This window comes from Schistocerca cancellata, chromosome 3, assembly GCF_023864275.1.
Source record: "Schistocerca cancellata isolate TAMUIC-IGC-003103 chromosome 3, iqSchCanc2.1, whole genome shotgun sequence".
In the NCBI taxonomy this organism is placed as follows: Eukaryota; Metazoa; Arthropoda; class Insecta; order Orthoptera; family Acrididae; genus Schistocerca; species Schistocerca cancellata.
The window spans coordinates 188,277,549-188,300,878 of NC_064628.1; the positions used below are offsets into that span (position 1 = coordinate 188,277,549).

The 23,330-nt window shown below is 42.4% G+C and overlaps 1 protein-coding gene across 1 annotated transcript in view; it reads left to right on the top strand.

Annotated features, from left to right (window-relative positions):
* LOC126174808 (venom carboxylesterase-6-like) overlaps positions 1–23,330 on the top strand; it is a 190,412-nt gene that overhangs the window by 83,574 nt on the left and 83,508 nt on the right. The window contains exons 5-6 of the mRNA XM_049921183.1: positions 1,281–1,474; positions 15,101–15,260. Of these exons, the coding sequence (XP_049777140.1) occupies positions 1,281–1,474; positions 15,101–15,260 (354 nt within the window). The remainder of the gene's footprint in view (positions 1–1,280; positions 1,475–15,100; positions 15,261–23,330) is intronic.

Genomic DNA, 23,330 nt, shown 5'->3' on the forward strand with positions numbered 1-23,330 from the left:
CGATAAAAGGAAAATTCACTGCTTACTGTATTTTCGAAGTTCATGCAGTAAAACTTCAGTAATAGCCATAATGTTTTATATTATTTGTTGTTTACTACTGACTATATTCGCAACACATTTTGTAGACGGCATCAGCCTATACCAGTGGACGTACCTGTAATGTTATATCATTTTGCTATATGTAGTTCGAGAGATACGATGATATAAACAATGGGATAGCGGAAAAACTAGCTCTTGCTTAAAATGGTGCGACACTATATTCAACCAGTACTTGATAATGAGAGCTCTTCCGACAAATCGAAACAAAACAATCTAAAAAAAAAAGAAAAAGCATGTACCACAAAGGAATTATCCAAATAGGGTGGAAATCGTACAGGCAGACAAATGATTGTTATTTAAGAAAAACTGGGTGATTTATTCATGAGAAAGAGCTTCTCAAATTGAGCAAGTAAATTATGAAGTGGTCCAACTCTGACCTTTATACAAGCAGTTATTTAGCTTCGCATTGATTGACAGAGTTGTTGGATGTTCTCCTGGCGGATATCGTGCCAATTTCTATTCAATTGGCTCGTCAAATCGTCATAGTCCAGAGGTTGTTGGAGGGCCACGTCCATAATGCACCAAAAGTTCTCAGATGGGGAGAGATCCGACGGCTTTGCTGGGAAAGGTAGTTTGACAAGCACGAACACAGTCGCCGGGGATCTCATTGAGTGGAGCAGGATTGTCTTCAGTGATGAGTCTCGCTTCGAATTGAGCCCCAATGACCAGCGAAGACGTGCCTCAAGATGCACTGGGCAGTGGTAGGATAGCAACCTGACTGTCGCCCACCATACAACCTGACAACCACGAGTGGTGGTCTCAGGTGTCATTTATTTTCACCCAGGATCCTTTGGTTGTCATCCGCGACACCTTCGTGGCGCAGCGGTACGACGTCGGTATAGTACGGCCAGTTTTGTTGGAATTCATGGTAAACCATCCTGGGCTTACATTTCAGCAAGATAATGCCTGTCCACACACGGCGAGAGTTTTTACTACCAGTCTTCATGCTATTTTTCTCTTACGTTCATCAAACATCAGGTCTCATCCATGAAAAAAGGACCAACAACTGGCTTCATCAGGCGTGAGCATACACAAGAAAATGTGCTGTTCGTTACATAAAAGGGTAGATACACAAGCAGTCAGTTGATAACGATGTCTCAGGAATGAGAATTTCATAGTAAGGTAATTTGCAATTACAAGAGTGTATGCAAATTTCAATGACAGTTTTGTTTAATTTGCAGGTCTTTTCCACCGGGCGATATCCCAGAGCGGCGTAGCGCTATCGCCATGGGCAATTTCTGAGACAGGAGGTGAGCGCAATGCGCGAAAGTTGGCTGCACTCATGGGATGTCCAATAGAGCCCAGTGCAGCGCTGGTCGACTGCCTCAGGAATGTAGACGACTATAAGCTGACTGCTGCACAGTTTCAATATGCGGTTGGTATCTTAACTGTTTTGTTCAGTTGATGCATGGGTAATTTCGTACTACCTGTTACTGGTATAGTTTCTGCACAATGTAAGATACTCGACTTCAAAATTATAAGTTAAAGTAGAGAAGTAGAATAAAATATGTATTTATTTGAAGGAATCATCAGAACCACGTGAAATCTATGCCCCTGACGATATAAATAAGTGACAATGTCAGACCATTAATTTGTTTTTGCATCGTCAGTCACTGACTGGTTTGATGCGGCCCGCCACGTTCTCCTGGGTCAACGTTTTCATCTCAGAGTAGCTATTTCACCCTACGTCCTTAATTATTTGCTGGGTGTACTCCAATCTCTGTCTTACTCCTCAGTTTTTACCCTCTCTAGCTTCCTCTTGTACCATGGAAGTTAATTCCGTGACGCCTTATCATATGTCCTACGCTTTGTGATCAAAAGTATTCGGACACATGGCTGAATATAATTTAAAAGTTCGTGGTGCCCTCCATCGGTAATTTTGGAATTCAATATTGTGTTGGCCCACCGTTAACCTTCATGACAGCTTCCACTCTCGCAGAAATACGTCCAATCAAGAGCTGGCAGGTTTCTTGGTAAATAGCAGCTCAATCTTCACGGAGTGCTGCATTGGGGAGAGGTATCGATGTGGATCGGTGAGGTCTGGCACGAAGTCGACGTTCAAAAACATCCCAAAGATGTTCTATAGGATTCAGGTCAGGACTCTGTGCAGGCCAGTCCATTACAGGAATGTTACTGTCGTGTAACCACTCCACCACAGGCCGTGCATTATGAACAGGTGCTTTATCGCGTTAAAAGGTTCAATCGCCATCCCCGCATTGCTCTTCAGCAGTGGAAAGCGAGAAGGTGCTTAAAACATCAATGTAGACCTGTGATGTGATAGTGCCACGCAAAACAACAAGGAGTGCAAGCGCCCTCCATGAAAAACACGACCACACCATAATACCATCGCCTACTAATTTTATTGTTGTCACTACACACGCTGGCAGATGGCGTTCACCGGGAATTTGCCATACCCACACCCTACCATCGGATCGCCACATTGTGTACCGTGATTCGTCACTCCACAGAACGTTTTTCCGCTGTTCAATCGTCCAAAGTTTACTCTCCTTACACCAAGCGAGGTGTCGTTTTGCATTTACCAGCATGATGTGTGGCTTATGAGCAGTAGCTCGACCCGGAAATCCAAGTTTTCTCACCTGCCGCCTAACTGTCATAGTGCTTGTAGTGGATCCTGATGCAGTTTGGAATTCCTGTGTGATGGCCTAGATAGATGTCTGCCTATTACATATTACGATCCTCATCAACTGTCGGCGGTCTCTGTCAGTCAACAGACGAGGTCGGCCTGTACGCTTTTGTGCTGTACGTGTCCCTTCACGTTTCCACTTCACTATCACATGGGAAACAGTGGACCTAGCGATGTTGATATCTCGCGTACAGATGTACGACACAGGTGACACCGAACCACCTGACCACGTTCGATGTTCGTGAGTTCTGCGGAGCGCCCCATTCTGCTCTCACACGATGTCTAATGACTACTGAGGTCGTTGATATGGAGTACCTGGCAGTAGGTGGCAGCGCAATGTACCTAATATGAAAAAACATATGTTTTGGGGGATGCCAGGATACTTTTGATCATAAGTGTATCCTCCTGTCCCTTCTTCTTGACTGCGTTTTCCATATATTCCTATCCTTGCCGACTCTCCGTAGAACCTCCTCATTCATTACCTTATCAATCCACCTTATTTTCAATATTTTTGTGTAGCAGCACATCTCAGATACTTCGATTCTCTTCTATTAAGGCTTTTCCACAGTCCATGCCTCACTAGCATGCAATACTGTGCTCCAAACGTATATTCTCAGAAATTTCTTCCTCAAATTAAGAACTATGTTTGATACTAGCATATTTCACTTGGCCAGTGGCAGTCTACGTTTTAGTCTTCCTTGCTTCGTCTGTTTTAGTGTACAGGGTGTTACAAAAAGGTACGGCCAAACTTTCAGGAAACATTCCTCACGCACAAAGAAAGAAAATATGTTATGTGGACATGTGTCCGGAAACGCTTACTTTCCATGTTAGAGCTAATTTTATTACTTCTCTTCAAATCACGTTAATTATGGAATGGAAACACACAGCAACAGAACGTACCAGCGTGACTTCAAACACTTTGTTACAGGAAACGTTCAAAATGTCTTCCGTTAGCGAGGATACATGCATCCACCCTCCGTCGCATGGCATCCCTGATGTGCTGATGCAGCCCTGGAGAATGGCGTATTGTATCACAGCCGTCCACAATACGAGCACGAAGAGTCTCTACATTTGGTACCGGGGTTGCGAAGACAAGAGCTTTCAAATGCCCCCATAAATGAAAGTCAAGAGTGTTGAGGTCAGGAGAGCGTGGAGGCCATGGAATTGGCCCGCCTCTACCAATCCATCGGTCACCGAATCTGTTGTTGAGAAGCGTACGAACACTTCGACTGAAATATGCAGGAGCTCCATCGTGCATGAACCACATTTTGTGTCGTACTTGTAAAGGCACATGTTCTAGCAGCACAGGTCGAGTATCCCGTATGAAATCATGATAACGTGCTCCATTGAGCGTAGGTGGATGAAACTAAAATGAGCTCTAACATGGAAATTAAGCGTTTCCGGACACGTGTCCACATAACATATTTTCTTTATTTGTGTGTGAGGAACGTTTCCTGAAAGTTTGGCCGTACCTTTTTGTAACACCCTGTATACTCCTGTATAGGTAGAAGGATTCCTTATCGTCGTGTACTTCGTGATCGCCAGTTACAATATTAAATTTCTTGCTGTTCTCATTTTAGCTAAGCCGGTTCATTCCATTTAACACATCCTGTAATCCTTCTTCACTTTCACTGTGGGTAGCAATGTCACCAGCGAAATTTATCATTGACATCCCTTCAAGCTGAATTTTAATCCCACCCTTGAATCTTTCTTTTATATCCATCACTGCTTCTTCGTGAACAGTAGCGGAAAAAGTCTACATCCCCGTCTTACACCCCTTTTAATCTGAACACTTCGTCCTTGGTCTTCCGCTTTACTGCTCCCTCTTGGTTCTTGCACATAATGTATAACACCTGTCTTTTCTTATAGATCAGCCAATTTTCTCCCAGAATTTCGGAAATCTTACCCCATTTTAGATTGTCGAAGCTTTTTTCAAATCGACAAATCAATGAATGTGTCTCGATTTCTCTTTAGGAGTACTTCCATTACCAACCGCAACGTCAGGACTGAATCTTTGATGCCTTTACTTTTCCTGAAGCCAAACTAATGGTCATATAACACGTCCTCAATTTTCTTTTCCATTCTTCCGTACATTATCTTGTCAGCAACTTAGACATGCATGAGCTGTTAAGTTGACTGAGACATAATTCTCGCACTTGCCGGCTCTTGCTCTCTTCGGAATTGTGTGGATGAGGTTTTCTGGAAAGGCAGATGAAACATCGCCAGTCTCATACATTCCATACACTAACATGAGTAGTCATTCAGTTGCCACTTACCCAATGGTTTTAGAAATTCTGATGGAATGTTATCTATCCCTTCCACCTCATTCGATCTTGAGATTTCAAAGCTGTTTTAAATTCTCATTCTGCTACTGGATCCCCTGCGAGGACTTCTCTTTCTCCTTCTATTAGGACATCGGACAAGCCTTCCCCCTTGTAGAAGCCTTCAAAGTACTGTTTCCACGTGTACACTCTGTCCTCTGCATTTAACAGCGGAATTCCCACTGAACTCTTAATGTTACCGCCCTTGCTTTTAATGTCACCGAAGATTGTTATGACTGTTCTGTGTAATCAGTCTATTCTTCTGACAATCATTTCTTTTCCGATTTCATCATATTTTTCAGGCAACCGTTTTGCCTTAGCTTCCCTGTACTTCCGATTTACTTCGATCCTTAGTGACTTGTATTTTTGTACTCTTGATTTTCTCTGAACATATTGGTAGAGTGTTCTCTATTAATAACGGATATTAATTGCAGAACTCAATTAGTTTTCCTCAATTAGTTTTTATCATCTACTAAGGCCATTTTGTCCTATAATCCTTTCTTCTACTCCCTCTCCTATTACCGTCCTCATTCCAACGCCCGCTGACTATTAGATTTTCATCTCCCCTTACATAACGAATTACCCGTTCAATATTATCACATACTTTATCTGTCTCTTCATCCTCTGCTTGCGACGTCCGCATGTATACCTGAACTATTACCGTCAGTGTTGGTTTGCTGTCGATTCTGATGAGAACAGCCTTTATTACTGAACTGTTCATTGTAACTCGTTCTCTGCCCAGCCTTCCTACTCATAACGACACCTACTCCCGTTGCGCCATTTTCTGTCGGAGTTGATATTACCCTACACTAATCTGACCAGAAACCCTTGTCTTCTTTCCATTTCACCTCACTGACCCTCACTATATCTAGATTGAGTACTTTCCCTGTTTTTTCCAGTAATTTTCCAGGTTTTGGCACTCTGCATGTGTAGCTGTCTGGTACTGTCAATAACATAACCTCTAGGTGTCCTGCATCATGACGCCACTTTCTCTCTCCTCTGGGGAGAAGTGAACGATCGATTTAATTCACTTACTGTTAGTTTGAGTAAGCAGTCGATGACGGATTTGATTCGGAAATGTTATTGTTAGCAAATTGCCAACAGTACGTTTTATTATCTGAATTATTACTCAGTTTAAGCACTTTTAAATACACTTGGTGTTAGTAGCATTCCACGTGCCACCATACGACATTAATAGCTTCAACCTTAAAAGTAGTCAGAACAATACGCAAATAATTCTACCGAAAGCCATTCAGGAAGTACATAGGAGCAATGATGGCAGGCTCATCATCTGAACTCCACTGCCCTTCTAGAATTTTCTCGATTGCCACTAAGAGCTCGTACCAGGCAAAAACAATATTTTGGACTCATCAGTCTTCTGGTTGCTTTTATGCGATCCGCCACGAATTTCTCTCCTGAGACAATTTCTTATTCTCAGAGTAGCTCCTGCAACATACATCCTCAATTATTTGCTAGGTAAATTCCAATCTCTGTCTTCCTCTACAGTTTTTACCCTCTACAGCTCTCATTTTTACCCTCAACATCTCGCACTAATACCGTAGACGTTATTCCCTGACGTATTAACAGATTCTCACCATCCCGGCCCTTCTTGTCAGTGCTTTTCGTACACTTATTTCCTCCCTGATTCTGCAGAGAACCTCCTCACTCCTTATCTTAGAAGTCCACCTAGTTTTTAACATTCTTTTGTAGCACCGCTTCACAAATGCTTCGGTTCTATTTTCTTACTGTTTTCCCATAGTCCATGTTTCAGTACTATACAATGCTGTGCTTCAAACGCATATTTTCAGAAATTTCTGCCTCAAATTAAGGCCAATGTTTGACATTAATAACTTTCTCTTGGTGGGGAATGCTCTTTTTGCCTGTACTATCCTGCTTTTAATGTCCTCCTTGCTCCTTCCATCATTTGTTGTTCTGCTGGCTAGGTAGTAGAATTCCTTAACTTCTTGTACTTCATGATCCCCAGTTTGGTGTTCTCATTTCTGCTACTCCTTATTACTTTCACCTTTCGTCGATTTACTTTCACTCCATATTCCATACTCAATAGACTGTTGGTTACATTCAGCAGATTCTATAATTATTCTTCACTTTCACTGAGGATAGCAATGACATCAGCGAATATTATCACTGACGTCCTTTTACCTCGAATTTAGATCCTACTCTTGAACCTTTCTTTTATTTCTGTCATGGTTTCTTTCATGTCAGATTGAACAGTAGGGCGAAAGGCTACATCCCTTCCTTAAACCCTTTTTAATCCGAGCACTTCGTTCATATTATTTCACTGTTATTGTTCCATCTTGGTTTTTGTACATATTGTATGTCATTCATTATTTCTCTATAGCTTACGCATATTTCGAACATCTCGCAGCATTTTACGTTGTCAGACGCTTTTCCAGGTCTACAAATCCTATGAATGTGTTTTGAATTTTCTTCAGTCTTACTTCAGTCATCAACCGCAATCTCAGAACTGGTGTTTTTACCTTTCCTGAAGTCAAACTGATCGTCATCCACGGGATCGTCAATTTTCTTTTCTATTTTTCTGTATATATTCTTGTCAACAACTTGGTTGCATGAGCCATTAAGCTGACTGTCCGGTAATTCTCACACTTGTCGGCTGTTTATGTTTTCAGAATTATGTGGATGAGGTTTTCCGAGTGATTGATTGTATATCACTATACATACATTCTACACACCAACGTCAGTAGTTTTGTTGCCATTTCCCCCAACGATTTTAGAAATTGCTATGGAATGTTACCTATCCCTTCTGCATTACGTGGTCTTCAGTCATCCAAAGCTCTTTTACGATCTGATTGTGGTACTGGATCCCCTACCTCTTCCCTGATGGCTACTGTTTCTTCTTCCATCTCGTCGTCAGACAAGTCCTTACAGTCGCAGGGACCTTCAACGTACTCTTTCATGTACCCACTCTCCCCTCTGCATTTACCAGTGTAATTCCCATTGCGCTTTTAATGTTACCATCCTTTCTTTCAATTTCACAAAAGCTTCTTTCCTCTTTTGTGTATGCTGAGTCAGTCTTTCCGACAGTTATTTTTTTACCTTTTTCCTTATATTTTCCACGCAGCCGTTTCGCCTTAGCTTCCCTGCACTTCCTATTCATTTTATTTCATTCCAAAGTCACTTGTGTTTCTGTAATTATAAACTTCTCTGGGCATTTCTGAACGTCCTTCTTTTATCGATAAACTGAAGTAGTTCTTTTGCCACCCATAGTTTCTTCACAGTTACCTTCCTGGTGCCTACTTTTCTCTTTCCAACTTATGTGATTGCTGACACGTTAATTCCCCTGCAACGGAACTGTCCGCTGAGCCTCAGAGAACTTCAAGTATACTTCTTTATTTGTTAGTACTTCTGCTTCCCACTTCTTTGCACAGTGGTTCTTCCTGACTAGTCTCTTAAACTTCACCCCACTCTTCATTATTGCTAAATTATGATCCCAGTCAATAACTTCTCCTGGGTAAACCCTACAACCTGATATTTGATTTCGAGATCCCTGCCTGATCATGTTGTAGTGTAAATTAGATCTTCCCATATCTCCTGGTCCTTTTCAGGTATACCTACTGGTCTTGTGAGTTTTGAACGCAATATTCGCTATGACTAGATGAAATATACTTTGGAACTCAGTCTTTTTTCTCTCTCATTCCTACTACCAATCCCATATTCTTCAATAACTCTCTCCTATTCATTCCCCTATGAGTATTAGATTATCATCTCCCTTTTCATACTGAATTACCTGTTCAATGCCACCACATATTTTCTGTATCTATTCTTTTTCTTCTTGAAACTTCGGCTTGTATACCTGAACTAAAGCTGTCAGTGTTGGTTTGCTGTCGATTGTGATGAGAACAACCCTACCACTAAGCAGTTCATAGTAGCTCGCTCCCTGCCCTACCTTTCTTTTCATAACAAACTCTACTTCTGCTATACCGTTCTCCACCACTGTTAATATTATCCTATAATGGTCTGAGCAGAGACCGTTGTCTTCATTCCTTTTCACTTCACTGACGCCCACTGTATCTACAATGATCCTTAGAATTTCCCTTATAAGATTTTCTAGCTTCTCTACCACGTTCATACTTCTGACATTCCATGCCTTGACTCGTAGAACGTCATTGTTTCGTTTGTTGTTCATGTCTTTCTCTCATGGTCACCTTCCCCTCGCCAGTCTTTTCACAGAGATCCAAATGGGGGACTATTCCGGAATCCTTTGGCAATGGAGACATCATAATTATACTTTTTCAATTACAGACCACACGTCCTCTCGATACACATTACGGATCTTTCATGTAATGATTTCCATTACCTTCTACATCCTCATGCCTTTGATCATTGTTTCCTGGTGATTTCTCCTTTTAGGGGCACTTTCCCACTCCAAGTGCAAGAGAGTGCCCTGAGCCATTGTGCGCTCCTCTATCCTCTTTGCCAAGACTGTTTTCGGGATGTGGTGATTTCATATGCCGGAAGTATCCGGTTACTTTCGCTGACCATTTTTTATTCAGAATGGTAAATTAACAAGCATTTCAACTATTTACATTTAATGGATGGCACCACATGAAAACATAGCTTCTAAGCATAAGTATATGTGACATTAAAGAAAAAATTTATCATACATAGTTCAAGACAATGTTTGTAAACCAGGGTTAAGAATATGTATATCTACAGCAAGTGTGCATAACAAAGAAGAGTAGTAATTAATGTGCTTGTTAGTATTAAAAAAGAGGCACATTTTTAGTGCACAATCTCTAGCTCTTTCTGCAAAAATATGTAACGTGTTCTTTAACTTTCAAGAATGTTAATTAGCCAAATAACTAAATAAGTGTCTTAAATAATCAACTACTCTCTGATTATAACTGTTTTTGCAGAAGAATGTAAATCATCACATGTTATCCTATCTAGCCCATCACTCATTAAGTAAATTTCATTGTGATTAACAAATGGATATCAAGGAGGATGAACTTTCTCATTTATATTATTATGGCAGAGAGACGTCAGCTTTTTGCTTAGTAACGGATTAAAAATAATCTCATCATTAATAAAGTAGATACCCAAAATATGTAAACGTCCCAAGTATAATGCACAAATGCTAATAGTTGATACATGCAGAAATGAAAAAAGAAAATAGTGGGGAAGGGAGAGCGGAGCTATATAAATACATTAGAATTTGAAATATCCAGATGTACACATTTTGCGTTGTACTATTTTATCTTAAACACTCACTGCGCTCGCAGGTAATGTGGTTTCTAAAGAACATGAAAACAACTGTACATACTACACACAAAACTGAAGGCTCGCGTTGTCTTTCCACGCCATATGACCTTGTTGATAAACAGACTGGGGGGACGAGTGCTCAGCTAATCCTCACAGGGTAGTAGAGTGCGACGCCAGGTTTGCACAGCATGGACCGGAGCTCCGCTCGCCAGAAAGTATGCCAGCTGTCTTCCGCGTTGTGACTCCTCAGTGCTCCACGAGAAGGTTATCTTTATTCATGAAAACACGGTGACATAGCTTTGCACCCCAGCACCTCTCAAACACAGAAAAGAAACAGACTGCAGCATCACTTTAAACCAAAAACTGGCTCTGGAACATCAATAAAATAACAATCCAATTAAAAAGTTAAAACACTGTAATGATGTTAAATACAGATTCATTTATAAAAAAATTAATAAAACCTTCCAAAAATCAAAGTCCTGAAATCAGTAGTTATTATCACTTGAAAATAAACTTCTTCACAAATTGAGCATACACTGTCCTTCTATTTCGGTTACTGTTACGCTTTAATTCCTTCTCAGAAATTGATGTAAAGTTCCAATTACTGCCCTTGGCATGCTCGTTGTAGCTTAACAAATTACGAGCTTTGTTCTGCTGATCCTTGGCCAAATATCCAATTGAGAACATTGTTCTGAATTTTGTAGAAGTCGTAGCATATTCCACACGTAACTTTCCCGTAATGTAGTGAACAACATAGGTTTGCTGTGCTTAACAACCGATATTATCCGCCTCATTCGGATTTCGTGAACATAAAAATTTAAATTTTACCTTGATAACGAAAGTGTCAATGTTTACGTCAGAATATCAGTTATCATCGCGGTTTTTAATGTGTTAACTAATCAGTATTCTCTCGTTTCAAACACTGATCCGTTTCATCATTACAACTACAAATTTATCCAGCTTGTTAATGTTAATTACAAGATCATAAATAAGTTGTCGTATATCAGAAATCAGCTTGACGTCGGAATTGTTTTAATCACTTCACCTCTGACGGTCAACAACGGCAACATGAAATACTGCACTCGATTCTATTGACTGATTATCTTCCTATGGCTGTAATTTTAATTGAGACTGATCAGCCACGACGTCACCTTCCCTCTCTTCATCATATTGTGTACTGTCGTAATTATGAGGAGAATTTTCACTTTTCGTCGGTTTCAATCTCGTTTATGAAACTTGTAAGTAAACAATGTAAGTCATTATATTTAACTATCACCTTTCGATCCTACATTTTGTTCAAATCTGGGCTCAATCTCTGGTTATCTGACTTCAATTCTCGTTTAGTACTACCTACTTTTTTTTAATAGAAAATATTGTTTTTATTATTTAGATTTTGAATAGTTACTCATTTCTTGTAAAAGCTGCGTTAACATATCCTCCTCTCCTACACTCTCAACATGATTCTTGTCTGTTTCTGCATCTCCTGATTCGATGTCCACATTCAAATTTCAACTTTAATTATCTGTTTCATCTACAATTTGATTTCTGCTAATTATTCCCAGTTCGTTACTGAGATCAGCGCCAATTATTTCCTCATTAACACTGTCGTCATCATCATTTATGTCATTCTTCTCAGTTTGACATTTTACTGTACATTAATGCTGGCGTTCAGGCGCCAGATGCGAGGATTGTTGTAGGATGCCATATCCTTGTCACCCGCCACCATACGTCTCGAACCATTATATGTGCAATTTTACGACGACATTGCCTCCCTGCACTCCAAGAATTTAACAATATATTTACTTAATTTACTATTAGTTTGAGGAAACAGGCAGTAATGGGTTAGACTGAGAATAGATATTGTTGGTGAATCATCAACAGTACAAATCACTACTGAAATTATTACTTATTTCAAACACTTTTAAATATACTTAACTTTAAATATATTCTGCATGCCACCATTATACTATATCACCCTAGTCTCGAAGTGTCTGACCTCATTTCTAGGTCAAAAATCTTACTAATTAAGATAAGAGTGATGTAAACATGAGGCAGCCGTAAGTTGATAATAAGTAATACATTATATTAATTAAGATAACTGGAATAATGTACTGTGGCAAAAAGTGTAGGATAAAATACCATCATTTTTCACACATCTACTGAAATGTGAAAGCGGTCAACATCATAAGGAGTGGTGGGATGGAGGGTATGGAGGGAGGGGAGGATGATTATTGCAGCTTGTAAGGGGACTAATATCTGGGACCTAAATAAATTATAAGAATACAAGTAGAAATTTTGTTTACATAAGTAATGTCATTAGCTTAGCCTAGTGAGCAGTTTGTTTATGAAAGCAATGTCATTGTCACAATTCGAAGAGTACAAGTGTGTGAATTCAGGTCAAGTCAAGTGATGGCATTGTTTACATGTGGAGGACAATGGTCCTTCGTTCCAGTACTGGTATATCTTTACTACTATTTGAATTTCTTGCCATTATATACTTATTGTTTGCTGCTGTCACAAGGGACTAGTCACTTTTGCCACTGCCTGTGCCTGTAGATACATACACCACTACTCACATACTCTTTCACCATTTAAGGTACAGTTGTAGCTGTAGATAAATTTCTTCTTTAGTGTTCAGTTTGATGCGCATTACATTTGTGTGCCTGTAAGCAACATATTTAAAACCGAATAAATATGTAAGTATTAAGGTATATCTCAAACTTCGGTGCATACACTTTATAGTTTTGGTATCTGCTCTTATAGGCATGTAATTGCATGTAGAGGGTTAGGTTCAGAGTATAAGCACGTGCTTGTGACGCTTAATTGTCAACCTGAAATATATTATTCACAAATAATTGGAACTAAGGAAGTGTGGTATTAGAAAGAAATGGTATATAGTATTCTCTGGCAGGTCTACATTTTGCTCTCAAGGGAGTATTGAATATAGTGTTACACGTGGAAATTTTAAATCAATAAGAAGTTTATAACTTAATTACTTTTCCGTAAATTTCGATCTAAAGAACACCCTGTTACATGACTGGTTGCTTATACACTCCTGGAAATTGAAATAAGAACACCGTGAATTCATTGTCCCAGGAAGGGGAAACTTTATTGACACATTCCTGGGGTCAGATACATCACATGATCACACTGACAGAACCACAGGCACATAGACACAGGCAACAGAGCATGCACAATGTCGGCACTAGTACAGTGTATATCCACCTTTCGCAGCAATGCAGGCTGCTATTCTCCCATGGAGACGATCGTAGAGATGCTGGATGTAGTCCTGTGGAACGGCTTGCCATGCCATTTCCACCTGGCGCCTCAGTTGGACCAGCGTTCGTGCTGGACGTACAGACCGCGTGAGACGACGCTTCATCCAGTCCCAAACATGCTCAATGGGGGACAGATCAGGAGATCTTGCTGGCCAGGGTAGTTGACTTACACCTTCTAGAGCACGTTGGGTGGCACGGGATACATGCGGACGTGCATTGTCCTGTTGGAACAGCAAGTTCCCTTGCCGGTCTAGGAATGGTAGAACGATGGGTTCGATGACGGTTTGGATGTACCGTGCACTATTCAGTGTCCCCTCGACGATCACCAGTGGTGTACGGCCAGTGTAGGAGATCGCTCCCCACACCATGATGCCGGGTGTTGGCCCTGTGTGCCTCGGTCGTATGCAGTCCTGATTGTGGCGCTCACCTGCACGGCGCCAAACACGCATACGACCATCATTGGCACCAAGGCAGAAGCGACTCTCATCGCTGAAGACGACACGTCTCCATTCGTCCCTCCATTCACGCCTGTCGCGACACCACTGGAGGCGGGCTGCACGATGTTGGGGCGTGAGCGGAAGACGGCCTAACGGTGTGCGGGACCGTAGCCCAGCTTCATGGAGACGGTTGCGAATGGCGAATGGTCCTCGCCGATACCCCAGGAGCAACAGTGTCCCTAATTTGCTGGGAAGTGGCGGTGCGGTCCCCTACGGCACTGCGTAGGATCCTACGGTCTTGGCGTGCATCCGTGCGTCGCTGCGGTCCGGTCCCAGGTCGACGGGCACGTGCACCTTCCGCCGACCACTGGCGACAACATCGATGTACTGTGGAGACCTCACGCCCCACGTGTTGAGCAATTCGGCGGTACGTCCACCCGGCCTCCCGCATGCCCACTATACGCCCTCGCTCAAAGTCCGTCAACTGCACATGCGGTTCACGTCCACGCTGTCGCGGCATGCTACCAGTGTTAAAGACTGCGATGGAGCTCCGTATGCCACGGCAAACTGGCTGACACTGACGGCGGCGGTGCACAAATGCTGCGCAGCTAGCGCCATTCGACGGCCAACACCGCGGTTCCTGGTGTGTCCGCTGTGCCGTGCGTGTGATCATTGCTTGTACAGCCCACTCGCAGTGTCCGGAGCAAGTATGGTGGGTCTGACACACCGGTGTCAATGTGTTCTTTTTTCCATTTCCAGGAGTGTATATGACTCATATTCATTCCCTATCATTAGAAAAAACTGACTGAAAAACATTTGATAGATTTTACCAAGAAGTCATGAAATATATTCTTAAGAAATTTTATAACCAAGTGAACAAAAAGAAAAAAATGCATTCCAAGTTTTAGTTAATTCAGTGAGAAGAGGTGGGCAGGATGCATGAAGCATGCATATCAAAATGCGTTATGTATCTTTCTTCCTATCTGTGGATTACTCCCCAAAAGTGTTGGATATCTGTAAGATGAATGATCTTTCTGGTAAAGCATAGCTGTTTCATGATGGATGATGTCTTTGGTTTAGGAATGGGGCATGTATGCTCCTCTTATGCCATTCCGGCCAGTTGTGGAGGCTGATGGAGAGGACGCGTTTCTCCCCAGACATCCAGTTCATCTGGCGCCCCACACTGCTGTCCCGTGGTTGGTAGGGGTCACTAAAGAAGAAGGAACCTTCTTCGCAGCAGGTAAGAGTTTGCACTTCGTAATGATTTACAATCTTTCACGTGTGGTGCTGAGCAAATGGCTTCACAATTGAAGTTCATGTCACAAGAAGAACGGTAGAATATTCTATCACATTGCCATTACTTTTGATTGTGAATACTTGGTGAACTTACATGTTGTGAAAGTAAAGGAAGGAACGAGTCTTGCTGTCATTCAAGAGAGCAGGAGGTCAAATTGACAGACATCATAGTAGGTATAAAACTCGCCTGGTAAACAGGAACACTGGAATGGGTACTGAATTGGATCCTTTCCTGCCCTACAAAAAGAACCATCAAATGAAACACAGTATGGGGTCTATGCCGTATTTTGCGTCTACATAAAGCCTTATTTGGCAATAACGCACTTCGCTTGATTAATAGCATGTTAAGTGGTCACTACAACAACTGGCAATTTATTTACGTATTAGTTTAACTAATAATAAATAGTTAACAGTTTTAAAAGACGTGCTTATTGCTCAGATTCTTGGCTCCTACTTTGCAACCATTCATTCTTCTACACACTTTTATACTTCTATATGATCTGTGAAACTGTGGCTGTGGATGGAAGACCTCCAAAAAGGAAGAGACCACAAAGAACAAGATTTCAAAAAAACTGTAAGCACATATTAGACTTAAACGGATGACACGAGCATAATAACAGAGGGCCTAGTATGTCACTCACATTGGCTAAAACCCAGATGGCAGCAGGTTATCAGTGAGTATACGAAGTAAAGAGGGTGTAAGATCGAGGTCAATGGTAAGGGTTATCAGTGTCAGGTTACTCACTTGGGAGAGCTATAATCTAGATTATCCACCAAGTCTCCTCTCCGCAGAGAGCACTTGAATGTGTATGTGCTACATTTAACGACATCCAGAGGGAAATGTACCCCCATTCCCCCTCTCCCCCTCCACTCAAACCCTCCTGGGCGAATGCGATTCATCATCTTTTAAACTGGAGCACTCTCCAATGAGAAGAGGATAAGCATGTTTCTGTTCGTGAATAAAGGATTATTGTAATTAGATTAAGTCACATCACTTGAAATCTATTTGTTAGTAACCAAATTAAATATGCTTGATTTTCGCCATTCGAGGCATCAGCTGAGACCACACCATGGAAAACATGTGTACACTCTAATTTTTCCGAAATTTTACGTATTATTCCACGTTTTTTGTGTTTTCTCAAAATCTTATATAGTTACGTGAATACAGAGCCACTGATATCAGCGTCACATCAACATTGCGAAGCGTACATCATGACCTCGCATCAAAGTTGCGTCGTGTCACGTCAGTGTTGCATCAAGTTTGTGTCAACGCATGACACCCTCAGCCACTCACAGTGCAGCAGATTGTGCCCAGAAGTATTCGTGTTATTTATCATTGCTAAACCACCACTACTCTCCTAGCATGCGTGTGACATTGCAAACTTACACTCTTATTGGTCGTCATCGAATTTCCAGTTGTTAAATAACAATACCCTCTATTTTGTTACTCAATTTAATTATATTCATTGGGAAAAATATGCGTTTACTGCGTAGCAGTCTTACTGTCGTTTCTTCTTTGCTCATTGGTTACCTCTTACTGATTGCTATGGTTAATGACAACAGGGTATACCTCATTATTTACAGTTCAGTAAGTTAAGGAATGTAAATGATTCAGCTTTTATTATTTCAGTTTAGTTAATTGTTGCACAACTGATAACTCGCCCTGATCCTGTCAACAATCAGCACAGACGGAGATTAAATAATTGCGATTTGCCTGTTGTCTTCGGTCGTACGTTTAGATTGCATTCTATTTTGAGTTTATTTACTTTTCAGTTAAATAATTTGAATGAAATAACATCAGTCATTGGGAATTTACCTTGCTAAAGAACATGGGGACGTAATTCTGTGAGAATACCAATGCTTAGGTAATTCGGTATGCAGATCGTGTTTATTTGCCAAAGACGAAACTCACAGTCTCAATTACTCTTATGCTCAATACACAAATAGAAATCGCCATTTCAGCTACTGTAATTGTTCCCAAGCGGGATCTGCTTGGCCTCCTATAATTAAATTAAGGTCATCACACTATTAAATAGTGAGAGCATGCATGCAACGGAATAAATCACGGCCGACAACACACACGATTCAGTGACATGCAAAACACTCTCTATCTAGTATGAGAAAATAAAAATCAAAACACAATGATAAGGCTTAGCGAATGAAATCAGCAACTACTGATTATTTGATCGAAAACTAATGTAGATCATAATCAGAGAGGATTAGATTGTCTCTTTTTAGCACAAATGAGTGAAAATTTACCTAGAACGTGCAAATACGGACTAGCTACTCGCTCTCTTCCTCTTAGCTTCTTAAACCGTGATTAAACTGAATTTAGAATGGACACAAGCATTACAGAAAACTGTCCTACATGGAAAAGAAATCGAATTCGGATACTTCAAAAGCAAAAAAAAAAAAAAATAAATAAATAAAAATAAAAATAAAATAAAATAAAATAAAATGAACTAAAATAAAGAAAAGGACACAGAGCTGCAGGAATCTTGGGTTATTGGCTTGTATTCAACTCGACTTGGCTATGCGATCTGTCACTACGTTAACTCTTATCAAACTGAATCTACTGTGAACTTTTCCTTGGTGGGGCTTCTAAAGTGAACTGGTACAAGCAACACTGAAAGCTAACTCACATAGAAACTAAGTTAAATATCAAATTTAGTCATATTTAAACGACCTGATTTCCACTACAACTTCTTGTGTAATGAAGATTGCAGAGCCAACTCATAATAATTCATCTGTTCAGTGATCTATAAGTGTACGATCTGCCTCTGCACAAAGCACACATTTACATGGTCACACGTGGCAGTTCACGTGGCACTGCCACTCATCACAGTGGAGCTACAAAGATTAATCATCTTTTACCGGCGAAATTAATCTCAGAGGGGAACTACCTTCATTAGCAGTGGTCAAAACACTGAATGTGAGCACTCAATTATAATTACTGGGGGGCAAGTACTGGCTACCTAGTTTGGCGAGAAGCATGTGGCCACCAGTGCAGTACAAAGAACTCTAAAAATTGGAAAATGATACCTGCAATTTACCTCATCTCACGTAAATCACGAATGTCAATTGTTGCTGTTAATGCAGAGTGACAATTATTGAACTATATGAAATAAAATCGTCATAAACTCTGAAGCGTTCGCGTTATGACTTTCAAACTACACGGTTGGCCGCGAGGCATGATGAGACTTACAATGTGCATATAGGGTTTGGTTTAGCGATGAAGCCCAGTTTCATTTGGATGGGTTCGTCAATAAGCAAAATTGGCGCATCTGGGGGACTGAGAATCCGTATTTCGCTATCGGGAAGTCTCTTCACCCTCCCCCACTGTGTGGTGTACAATGTCCAGTCATGGAATAATGGTGCGATATTCCTTGACGGCACAGCGATTAGCGAACGGCACTTGAAGGTTTTGGAAAATGATTTCATTCCCATTATCCAAAGTGACCCTTAGTCCCCCTTAAACATCCCAACAACCACCACCACCTGATTTTGACAAGATATGTTTCATGCAAGACTGAGCTCAACCACATCGAGAGTGTTTGATGTCCTGGAGGAGCACTTTCAGGACCGCATTCTGGTTCTGGGGCACTGGCATGGGCCTCGATTGGCCGCCACATTCTCCGTATCTGAACTGAACGCATGCGACTCCTTTTTTGTGGGGCTATATTGAAGACAAGGTGTACAGCACTAACCCCAAAACCATTGCTGGGCTGGAACCGGCCATTAAGGAGATCATCGACAGCATCGATGTTCCGACACTTCAGCGGGTCATGCAGAATTTCGCTATTCGTCTGTGCCACATCATCACCAATTATGGCAGGCATATCGAACATGTCATAAACTAAATCCGAATATCTGTAGTGACGTTACATATTGAATAAAATGTGTGCACGTCGCAGTTTGTCACAAATTTACGTTTTTTTTTATTCATATAGTCAATACTTGTCACTGTACTTTTGGACAAGTACATTGAAATGTTAGTTGTAACAGTGGACATTATACACGGGAGTGTGAACTGTTGGCTGTTCCATAGTCACACAGAGAAGTTCGCGTAACATTGAAATAAACCCCACAAAACAATTTGGACTAGCTTTCTAAAGGAGTTACCAATAATTTGCGACTGTTAAAGGTGCGGGAATCCTTGAGATTAAATCGCTTGTGGGTCTAGACTGATTCTGGCACAAGTGCGCTCAGCACGAACGCACAAAGAAAACATCAGTAAAATTTACACAAATTAATAAACGTATACCTGAAAACGAAGCACTTTCCTTACTCTGTGAGGTAAAGAGCATTTAGTTAACAATTGACGACCAGAAAGGGCACTATTGTGATGGACAGTACCACGTGTTAGCGGTCATACCTTCATAAATTCAGTCATCTTTCGAGGGAAAATTACTACAATTACCACGTCTATCAACATTCCCTTGTCTATACCAAATTTAAATATATTTTGTCCCGGATATACAATGCTGTAACACATGTCTTTACCACATTATCTTACCATACTCCAACACCAACGCGGGCATATCTGCTCTCTGCGGCCTCCTTCTGCATACTGACTAAGTGGTGATCCCAGTGACCAACGTCCTCCCCTTTCGAAGCACTGCTAGGGCGAGGCCTACCGTTGGCTGAGCGCCCCGACGCCCTGTAATGCTATCGACGCCATGTGAAGCCTCTGCTATTCTCTTTGCACAGCCTTATCTAATAGCTACTCTGTGCAAGACCACAGCCCGCTACTCATCTTTGGTTCGTTCTACAGGTTCAGCAGCCCAAAAACAATCACTCTTTCATTCTCTCGTTTCCATGGGTACGTAAAGATAGGACACCGGAAATGTGATTAGTAAAACAAAATTTAAAAAAAACACAGTAAATTTTCATTTCCAAATCGGCAAGGCATGATTAAATCGTTGCATATAGCCGCTCCTTGTGCCATTTCAACCTGCAGTTATCATTATCATTATTCCTTATCCAGTTTGCCTTAAGGGCGTAAATGGATCATACTAACAATACCACTTCGACGTCAAGGTGTATGTGTTAGAAATGAAAACGCTCCAGCTATTGGTAAAAATAACGGTGTCACGACATACACTTCTGGAAACTGAAATAAGAACACCGTGAAAACATTGTCCCAGGAAGGGGAAACTTTATTGACACATTCCTGGGGTCAGATACATCACATGATCACACTGACAGAACCACAGGCACATAGACACAGGCAACAGAGCATGCACAATGTCGGCACTAGTACAGTGTATATCCACCTTTCGCAGCAATGCAGGCTGCTATTCGCCCATGGAGACGATCGTAGAGATGCTGGATGTAGTCCTGTGGAACGGCTTGCCATGCCATTTCCACCTGGCGCCTCAGTTGGACCAGCGTTCGTGCTGGACGTGCAGACCGCGTGAGACGACGCTTCATCCAGTCCCAAACATGCTCAATGGGGGACAGATCCGGAGATCTTGCAGGCCAGGGTAGTTAACTTACACCTTCTAGAGCACGTTGGGTGGCACGGGATACATGCGGACGTGCATTGTCCTGTTGGAACAGCAAGTTCCCTTGCCGGTCTAGGAATGGTAGAACGATGGGTTCGATGACGGTTTGGATGTACCGTGCACTATTCAGTGTCCTCTCGACGATCACCAGTGGTGTACAGCCAGTGTAGGAGATCGCTCCCCACACCATGATGCCGGGTGTTGGCCCTGTGTGCCTCGGTCGTATGCAGTCCTGATTGTGGCGCTCACCTGCACGGCGCCAAACACGCATACGACCATCATTGGCACCAAGGCAGAAGCGACTCTCATCGCTGAAGACGACACGTCTCCATTCGTCCCTCCATTCACGCCTGTCGCGACACCACTGGAGGCGGGCTGCACGATGTTGGGGCGTGAGCGGAAGACGGCCTAACGGTGTGCGGGACCATAGCCCAGCTTCATGGAGGCGGTTGCGAATGGTCCTCGCCGATACCCCAGGAGCAACAGTGTCCCTAATTTGCTGGGAAGTGGCGGTGCGGTCCCCTACGGCCCTGCGTAGGATCCTACGGTCTTGGCGTGCATCCGTGCGTCGCTGCGGTCCAGTCCCAGGTCGATGGGCACGTGCACCTTCCGCCGACCACTGGCGACAACATCGATGTACTGTGGAGACCTCACGCCCCACGTGTTGAGCAATTCGGCGGTACGTCCACCCGGCCTCCCGCATGCCCACTATACGCCCTCGCTCAAAGTCCGTCAACTGCACATACGGTTCACGTCCACGCTGTCGCGGCATGCTACCAGTGTTAAAGACTGCGATGGAGCTCCGTATGCCACGGCAAACTGGCTGACACTGACGGCGGCGGTGCACAAATGCTGCGCAGCTAGCGCCATTCGACGGCCAACACCGCGGTTCCTGGTGTGTCCGCTGTGCCGTGCGTGTGATCATTGCTTGTACAGCCCTCTCGCAGTGTCCGGAGCAAGTATGGTGGGTCTGACACACCGGTGTCAATGTGTTCTTTTTTCCATTTCCAGGAGTGTATTAATGACATTACAGTAAATAGTATAAGCGCTGCAGTTTTAGCAGTTTCCAACCAGAGGTACTAAATACATAGGAAATAACACACTGTGATAGATAAATCCCTCCTAAACCAAAACTACATTACTAGATCGTTTGATGTCATAATTTGTGTTAAAGCGAGCACATTGTTTCAAGTAATGAAATCATAGTAAATCTGACATCATTGCAAAATTCTGAGGTTTACCAATTCCCATCAACAAATACTATGTTTATAAGAAAAAGCACAGCGCTGCAAAATAAGCCCCTAGAGAGGTGACCAATATCTCCAGCGAAAAGACTAATGATTATAAGATAGCACAATCATTGTCATGGCCGTAGCTGCTAACCCCCGGGTCGTGAACAAGAGAGCACCACAAGTATGCCCAATACTACACTAGCCACCCACGCATCATCCCACAATGATTGGTGGAGAAATCTGCAAAATATGTGTAATCAAAAAACAACCACTGTTACAAAAGCAGGTACGGCAGGCAGAGCCATCCCAGCCATGACAGACACATCCTATCACGCCGCTGGAAACTGTGGACTCCGTTGCTGATAAGCGTCCGACACTGCACTCTTCTTTTCTCGCTGGACCTGTGGACCTGTCAGAACCAACGCCGCCCCACCCCCACCCCCCCTCAGCCATCAGTGTTTCAAAAAGTCAGAGGTCCCACGCAGAATAAAAAGCTGTGTACCCTACTATAATACGATAAGAACTGTAGCAGTATACACGGTGACGTCATTATAGCAGCAATTTTGCAAGATGGTTACATTGGGGTGAAAGTAGTGGCATGGGAATCGGGGAAATAAATGGGGATCTTCCATGGTATTGCAGATTATGTTCAAGGGATAAGAAAATAGCGGAACAGGAAGGGAAGACTAGAGCCTTTCAGGCTGAACTGGATAGTGCTAGGTTCAAATGGCTCTGAGCACTATGGGACTTAACATCTGAGGTCATCAGTCGCCTAGAACTTAGAACTACTTTAACCTAACTAAGGACATCACACACATCTATGCCCGAGGCAGGATTCGAACCTGCGACCGTAGCGGTCGCGCTGTTCCAGATTGAAGCGCCTATAACCGCTCGGCCACACCGGCCGGCGATAGTGCTAGGGAGGAACTGATTAGGTTAACTGGGGGAGAAGGGTGAAGACAGGGGGGAACTGATAGCAAGGAACGGGGGACAACGAAAGAGAACAGTATCTGACAGTTTCATTACTGGCACAAACAAATTTGCCTTGCTACCTCAGGCAACTAAGGAAGAGGCCCAAGTAAGTGTAGTCAGCCCTCAACAGATTTTCACGAGGAAACCAACTGTTGCAAAAAAGTAGAAAGTAGGAGGAAAGTTCTGTTGTGAGGTAGTAGCCATGGAAGAGGTGTGGGCCAGATTTTGTAGGAAAAAATTAGGTGACAGGTACCAGGTCACAAGTATTTTGAAGTCCAGTGCATGTCTTAACCAAGTGATAGA